The sequence below is a fragment of the Mastomys coucha genome, unplaced genomic scaffold (assembly GCF_008632895.1).
Source record: "Mastomys coucha isolate ucsf_1 unplaced genomic scaffold, UCSF_Mcou_1 pScaffold15, whole genome shotgun sequence".
Classification (NCBI taxonomy): domain Eukaryota; kingdom Metazoa; phylum Chordata; class Mammalia; order Rodentia; family Muridae; genus Mastomys; species Mastomys coucha.
The window spans coordinates 114,365,772-114,373,422 of NW_022196897.1; the positions used below are offsets into that span (position 1 = coordinate 114,365,772).

At 42.8% G+C, this 7,651-nt stretch overlaps 1 protein-coding gene and 1 long non-coding RNA gene across 5 annotated transcripts in view; one reads left to right on the plus strand and one right to left on the minus strand.

Moving 5' to 3' along the window:
• LOC116090904 overlaps nucleotides 1–289 on the minus strand; it is an 11,061-nt gene extending 10,772 nt beyond the window's left edge. Inside the window, exon 1 of one of the 2 annotated variants that reach the window (XR_004118849.1) lies at nucleotides 185–289. This is a non-coding gene — a long non-coding RNA (uncharacterized LOC116090904). The remainder of the gene's footprint in view (nucleotides 1–184) is intronic. The other variant, XR_004118850.1, reaches the window with a different exon arrangement.
• Tmem87b (transmembrane protein 87B) overlaps nucleotides 55–7,651 on the plus strand; it is a 38,691-nt gene continuing 31,094 nt past the window's right edge. For 2 of the 3 annotated variants that reach the window (XM_031371852.1, XM_031371853.1), the window contains exons 1-3: nucleotides 55–495; nucleotides 4,771–4,831; nucleotides 6,072–6,166. In XM_031371852.1, coding sequence (XP_031227712.1) covers nucleotides 331–495; nucleotides 4,771–4,831; nucleotides 6,072–6,166 — 321 coding nt within the window. In that variant the 5' untranslated portion in view covers nucleotides 55–330. Of the gene's footprint in view, nucleotides 496–583; nucleotides 800–4,770; nucleotides 4,832–6,071; nucleotides 6,167–7,651 lie in introns of those variants that run through there. The other variant, XM_031371854.1, reaches the window with a different exon arrangement.

Below are 7,651 nucleotides of genomic sequence, written 5' to 3' on the forward strand. Positions count from 1 at the left end.
CCCGCCTCCCCTCCGGCCCCGCCTCCACTCCCCGGCCTCACCTCCTCCGGCCCCGCCTCCTCCTCGGGCCTGCGAGTTTTTCTCCAAACTCTCATGCCTTCCCTGCACGCTTATTCGGTTCCTTCCAGGTCTAACCCTGAAAGCCACCTCCAGGTTCGAGCCCACTTCCTCTAACAGCACCTACCTGCTTCAGGCAAGATCCCCCCCTCCGCACTCCCGCCAGAGCGCTCGTTCCCTCGTGGGCCCGCCCCTTCGGGGGCGGAGCCGCGCCAGGTGCGGCCCCGGGGCGTGGCCGGGTTCCGGGAGCGCAGGTGCGGCTTCCGTGTCAAAATGGCTGCCGCCTGTCGATCTGCGGCTCGCCTCCTTCCTGGCCTCCTCTGCCGCTTGCCTGCCGGGGCCCAGCTGCTGCGCGTTGCCCTGTGTCTCCTATGCTGGGTCCCGGCGGCTGTGGACGCAGTCCCTGAGCCCGGGCTTTGGACGAGGACTGTCAATGACGTAAGTGCTCGGTAGGGACTGAGGCGTGGCGCTTCTCTGGCTCTCAGGGCCCTAGCAGGATAGCTCCGCCCGCGGACCAGCCTGGCCTTGGGCCTATTCACTACGACTGTGTAGGACCAGCAGTGGGTCCTCTGACACGCTTCTTGAGCCTTTTGTCTAGATTGGGCTCTGGGAAAGGAGCGTCCCCTTTCTCTGCCTAGGCTTCTGGGAAGAGCGGTCCCAGTGTGTGCTTAGGACAGCTTCCCTTTCCAAATGTTCTTGCTGTTCGGGAGGCTCTCCGCCCGCTTCTCACTGTCCTGATACGGTATGTCTAGATCTTGCTTTTATTTATTCAGTTCAGAGCCCCCAGTCTCTGCATTCCCAGCGGCAGCATCATTGGGACCGAATACTTCGGCTAGGTTACTGCTACAGGGGCCACATCCTCAAGGCCAGAAGGTTTGTTCAGCCTTTCTGTTAGAGCATAAATTGAATATGCTCTACAGTCGTGCATAAAGTCACCTCGCCGCTTTTTTCTTGAGTTTCTGTTTATTCCTTAGTGCTCTTATTACAGTTCATGACTTCTGCGTACACACATGTGGTATGTGGGGCAGGGTGTTTGTTTAGGAGCGTTTAAAGGGCAAGTCTGGTGGATGAAAACTTCCTTAAGTGGGCAGGCCGTTAGAGAACTGTATGATTAAGAGGTGATGTGGGAAAAATGCAGAGACCAAATTATGGAAAGTCTTGCAAAAGAGACAGGATATTGGGAAGCAACATTATCTTGAGTATCTCTTAGAGTCAGATGACTCACCCAGAGCTTCTTGGGGTGTGTTGAAACAACGTCCAAGTTCTGAAGATGACATTTATACTTACATTCTTTCAGTCAAAAGTAGTATCAGAAGGTGCACATACTTCCAAACACAAAACTACAGAGGATCAAGTGTAGGCTTCTTTTTGTGTATCCATTTCTTTTTAAGACTCTTCTGAGTAGGTAGGTGCCCTGTATTTTTTTTAACTGTCATATGCTTTGTTCAGGCTGAGTTTATTTCCTGTGTAGCTCAGCCTGGCAGTGTCAGCGAGCCTTTCTTTGCAAAAAAGCAGGGTCTTTTGGGTTTTTTTGTTTTTGTTTTTTTTATATTAAGTGGTCAGAAATGTATCATTTAGAACAGAGAGAATGAGACTTAACGTTGTATACTCAATACAATAGGGCCTGCCCATCTCTCCGGCTTGATTTCTCATCAATAAAAAGCAGTTTTTGTTGAAGCACACTTTATGGTTTCCTGCTGCTTCTGTAGTGAATGCAGTTAAGCAGATTTCCAAACTCAAAATAAGAACATTGTGAATCAGCTATATGAAAATTGCTATTCTTCTTGAGCATGTATCAAAAGATCTTTGTCAAGCATACTTTGGATAGGAAGAATTCCCCGGGGAAGAATGGCAGGCTCTTTGACAAGCAGAGAAGTGTCGTTTTTGACTGTTGTATGCTTTGGTCAGACTGAGTTTATTTCCTGTGTAGCTCAAGCCAGTAGTATCAGCGAGCCTTTCTTTGCAAAAACCAGGCCGATTATTTTTTTTCTTAGAATAAGTCGTCAAAATTTGTCTTTTAGAACATGGAGAATAAGACTTTATTTTATAAATTCATCAAAAGGGAAAAAAAGGTTTTTTTAGCTATAAAAATTAGCAGATAGTTTGAGCATCACCATATGCCATTTACTAGATTGGTCATTCCTCCTGCAAAGATGAATTTTAGATACAGTCCTTCCTCTCAAGGTGCTCACACAGTAGCAGGGACAATGCATTTATGAGTAAGTACTTATGTATACCATAGAGCATGCTTGGCATATTATTATTCAAGTACTGAGGCTGGGCGGTGGTGGCGCACACCTTTAATCCCAGCACTTGGGAGGCAGAGGCAGGCAGATTTCTGAGTTCAAGGCCAGCCTGGTTTACAGAGTGAGTTCCAGGACAGCCAGGGTTATACAGAGAAACCCTGTTTCAGAAAAAAAAAAAAAAGGACTGAGGAAACCAGCCTAACTCTGATGTGTGGAGTTGTGTAGCTAGTCTGAAAAGGTGAATAGGTATTTTCTTTGTAAGGAGTGGGACAGTAGCAGTGTGGGAAAATCTTGGTGTGTTTGTTCTGGAAGGTGGAGGACTAAGGTCACCAGAGGCCTCCCCCACTAGACTTTAGCCTTAAACTCCAGGGCTTATAGAGCTGAGACAGATCACTTCAGAAGTGAGCTCAGCTCGGACAGCATGTCTCTCTTGAAATTGGTACCTGTTATGTGACTTTCCCTCTGAGATCTTTTCTAATAGCACAGTGACAGATGAAAGTACTAACTCCATGGAAGTCCAGCTTAGTGAACCAATGAGGACATTGGGGTGACTTAAGAACAAGGGTGTCCTGGCATGAATAAGTACCAAAAGGCATATCACTGACGCTCTACCAACAACTTGTAGGCAGCTACTCCACTCCAGCAATTGTCGTCTTCCTTTGTAAGTTCAGGGAGGACTCTTGTCAGCTATGGAAGCTTCCTGAGCTTTAGGCTTCCCTCTTCCCTCGGGAAGGAAAATTCGAAGCCAGCTGTTTTAAAGCACCTGCCATTTGGCTTCAGGTAAGGAAGCACTATGGTTCCTAGGCACAGAATTGCCAAGTCTCTTTTCAAGAGAAGCTGGAAGCAAAATGTTTATCATGTCACCTAACTTAGAATTTTTTATTTTGGTTTCTTTTTTATAATGCTTATCATGGCTTTTGAGGTTTGAGTAGACCCTGGGATCATCAGTAGTTAGTTTTAAGTGCAAACAGCAGAGAGCCATTACAGGGGTTTTGGCAGAACTGCTAATTATTCTGGCTACCATGTAAGGATAGATTGAAGGCTCAGGTCTGGAGCCAGAAGAATCAGTTATACCATTGAGGTCAAAGCAGAAATGTTGAGGGGCTGCATCACAACCATGTTGATAGGTGTGGAGAGAAGTACATGTGGGGAGCATGTGCAATAACTAGGCATGTGCTGGGGCTTGGGATGGGTGTGAAGCTTGGCTGTCTGGAGGACTTCATCTCCTCAGCCAAGAGTGTGACTTGGTAGGAGCAGAGAGGAATGTGCCTGCTACTGCAGTTAGTAGTTTTGCTATTGAGCATGTCCATGGGCGTATGGATATGGAGATCACAGGAGGGATCCGAGCTGGGAAGGGGAAAGAGTGGCCTGTCCTGTTGGTGCTCTGTAATTCCTAACTGCTCTTTCACTTAGCATGGTTCCTTCCTGCAGGATTTTTATTCTTGGCAAGAACTGTTTGACTTCAGTCATGGTTAATGTTGTGAAATACAGTGGCTGCTAGAGACTGCATAAAGGAGGTTTGGGGTTACTGGGGAGCACACCCAGGGCCTGTAGTATGCTAAGCAGACTCTCTAGTTAGCTATACACTCCCAACCAAGGAAGGAGATTTTGAGCTGGTTCTTGAGGTAAAGAGGAGCTAGGTAGGCAACAGAAAAGCAAGAGAGGTGTTTACAGCTTTCAGATTGACTGCTAAGGTCCTAGCAGCAGCAGTTTTCTGGGAGGTGATCAGGCTTTGAGTGTGTGGGGCCTCTAGGATTTTGGACGGCTGAAGTACAGTGGTAAACAAAGTCATTCTGGGTAGAGATGTTATTTATTGGAAGTACCTTTACTTCGATAACAAGAGAACAGCATGTAAATGTGCAGTTTGTGTTACGGCCAAGCAGCACTAACCATAGTTGCCCAGCCCCTTCTGTCTTGTGTGTCACCAAGTTCCAACTGAGACTTTTGGAGGTCTTTTTATTCCAGACAAAGTTCACTGTGTGACCCAGGCTGGCCTTGAATTCATGATCCTTAAAAGCAGAGCCACTACTTCTGATCCTTACATCAACTAGGGAATAGATACAGTGATACAATTTTAAGCCAGAGATGTGATCAATTTTGTATTTTAAAGATTTTTATTTTTAATGTTTGTATAGGAGTAGGGGAGAATGTATACATGAATGCAGGTACTTGTAGAGGTCATCTTCCCAGGAGCTGGAGTTATATGCTACGGGTACTGGAAGCTGGACTCAGGCTCTCTACAAGAGCAGTAGGCATTCTTAACCACCCAGCCATCTCTCTAGCCCCAGTTTTATTTTTTAAAATGTCTTGATACAAAGACTTTAAAATAAAATCATCTAGTCCTTATGATACTATCTCCTCAGATAGTATCATAAGGACTAGAGTGCTGTGTTTAGAAGATAAAACTATATTTAAAAAATAGAGAAAGTTTTAACTAAGAGTTTTCTATATTTGTTTTTTACTTTAGAAATCAGGACCTTTGATATTCAGGAAAACTATGTTTAATTCTACTGAGATCAAGTTTTCTGGTAAGTATATTAATATTCAATTATGATATGTTATAAATAAAAATATTAATTTAAACAAATGTAAGATACATTAAGCAGATTTTTTTTAAACTGGTTCTAACATTTTAGAATTTTGTTTCATTCAAGACTTAGTTATTTGCAAAACTAGATTTTTTTTTTTCCTAAAATTCTGTCAGCCTTAGCTGTGGGCTTGGTTTGGATTGCCATCCTTTCAAATGATGCTCACTGGATCCTTGCCTTCTGGCACTCGTCATCTACCAAGTTCTTTTTTTTTTTTTTTTTTTTTTTTTTTTTTTTGGTTTTTCAAGACAGGGTTTCTCTGTGTAGCCCTGGCCATCCTGGAACTTACTCTGTAGACCAGGCTGGCCTCAAACTCAGAAACCCACCTGCTTCTGCCTCCCAAGTGCTGGGACTAAAGGCGTGCGCCACCACCACCCAGCTGTCCACCAAGTTCTATAGAGATGCTCTTAAACATCTGAGGCTGTTACAAAAAGATACTCTGGCTTCTCTGCCCCTTCCCTGATCTCTTGCTCTGGGGAAGCCAGCTGTAGTGGCATAAGACTCCAACAAGAGCTTTCTCTGTCTGTAGACCTAACCTTTTCAAGCTTAATCACACCACCTAGAACTTTAAGCACTTGGTGGTGCTTTATGGTGCTCAAACTAAAAGTCGGACTGTTTGGTCTGTTCTAACTGCATCTAGGCAGTCATCCTTGGGCTGGGCTCACCCTTGGCCTAGGCTTCAGTGCATCTCTCTACCCTCCTCTAGACTAGCTACTGCTTTGTTTCAGGTAACATGCCTTCGCCCTAGATCATGTCAGGTGCCCAGTGCCCCTTGACACTCTGTTCTCTTAGGCTTTTAAAAGTGCCCAGTTGTGACCTCCACACAACAATTTAGTTCATAAAGAGGAATTGTTCTTGTTAGCTACTGTGTCCTTTCATGGTACACAGCAGAGGATTCATTCAGCGTGTTTTGGATGAGTAGGTGAGTAAGAGAAGCCACAGCTTAACATGTCAGGATGCTTAGTTGATTCCAACATTGGACTTATATTTGAATAGTATTGTAGCAAGTAGCTGTTAAAATTTAACGAATTTATCTATCTCATTTTGCAGTGATTTAGAGAAATTAGGTAATATTTTACTCATGTCACTGTTAAAACAGCCAGTTTCAGGCAGCATTCTTGAAGCCTCAAGTTTATACTAGACTATAATTAATGTACAATAAAACTCTTTGTCTGATCAGTGAAGTCGTTCAGTTGTTCTGGACCTGTGAAGTTTACCATAGAGTGGCACTTGAAGTATCACACCTGTCACAATGAATACCCTGAGCTGGAAGAGGTAAGTGAGAACAAGTTTTCAGTGTGTACAAAGCTATGAAGGAAAGTTATAAATACAAACACTTAAGAGCATCAGGTGAGTGGAGACTACAAGTGAAGCTTATGATTTTAGAAATGCTCTGAATTGATTTTAGGACTTAATAAATGAAAGTGTATGCTTCTTGACAAAAACCATAAACTTTGTAATCTCCTTGTGAGGAATCTTTAAAAAAATGTTAGTAATGTTTAAATTAGGCTTGTGGGAGCCACTGGTAAAGAGCTTTGACAAGTCACCTTAATTTGAGAAGGAAATTGAGATTTCACGTCATTCAGACTGAGTTGCTGGGAAACCAGAACCTTAGGAGGATGAGTCGATTTCATGAGTAAAGTCAGACTCCAAGGAGGGAAGAGTGGATACATCTGAGGAAGGGGAGAGAGGAAGAAAGAGCCTGTGCCAAGAATGCGTGTGAGAGGCTTCTTACGGCCTCTGGCAAGGGGCTCTTTGATGAGTCTCACAATTGCTTAGAAAGCTTCTCCATTGTGTGCTTGACTTCCATCCTGAGTAATGTTGGGTTTCCATTTTATTAGTACTGACTTTTCATTAAGAGCAAATGTCCCTCAATTTGACTGTCTCTGCTGCTTCATGATCAGATTTCAAGTAGGTACTGCTAGCAGGCATCCCACACAATTGTGAGTTGTCCTTTGTTGAGGTTAATTTAAACAGTTGACAAAGGATGAATTTGTTGATCTCTCCACTGTAATGTTAACTGTGTTTTGTTGGTGCGTTGAACAGTATTTTTAGGGTTATGTAAATGCCCTGTTTTTTTTAATCAAATATTTATTCATTCAATTTAGGAGCTTTTTACAAGTCTTGCCTTATGAATCAATTGTTACTATAATAACTGCCAAATGATGATTTTATTATTTCCAGTTTTCTTTTATATTTCATAGCATTTTCCTTTGTGAATGAGCTGCCCTATTTCTTCTATCTTTTCTATAATCCTAGCCAACAGTATGGACACATTAATTTTCCTTTGTTTTATAGGCAATGATGACTTAATTTTTTGTTGTTGTTTTCATGTTTTTGTTTTTTCAAGACAGTTTTTATGTGTAACCTTAGCTGTCCTGGAACTGTTTCTGTAGACCAGGCTGGTCTCAAACTTACAGAGATCCACTTGCCCCTGTCTCCCAAGTGCTGGGATTAAAAGAAAAAGCCACTTTTCTTGTGCTTGAGCCTTTAAGATCTGGGATTAACATCATGCACCCCTGCTTACCTACAGTAGTATCTTAATCTCTTTCCTCACAGTAAGATCATACTTGTACTTAATACTGTGTGTGGGCACACTGAAATGGCTAAAATGATATAGTCACCTTCATTATACTTAGAATCACAGTTAATATTTTTTTCCTCTTTGGTATTTCATTTTACTGCACATTTTCAAATATTCCAAACTGAATTAATTCTTGGTATTCTTTAGATATGAAGTTGTTGTTTTTTTTTTTTTTT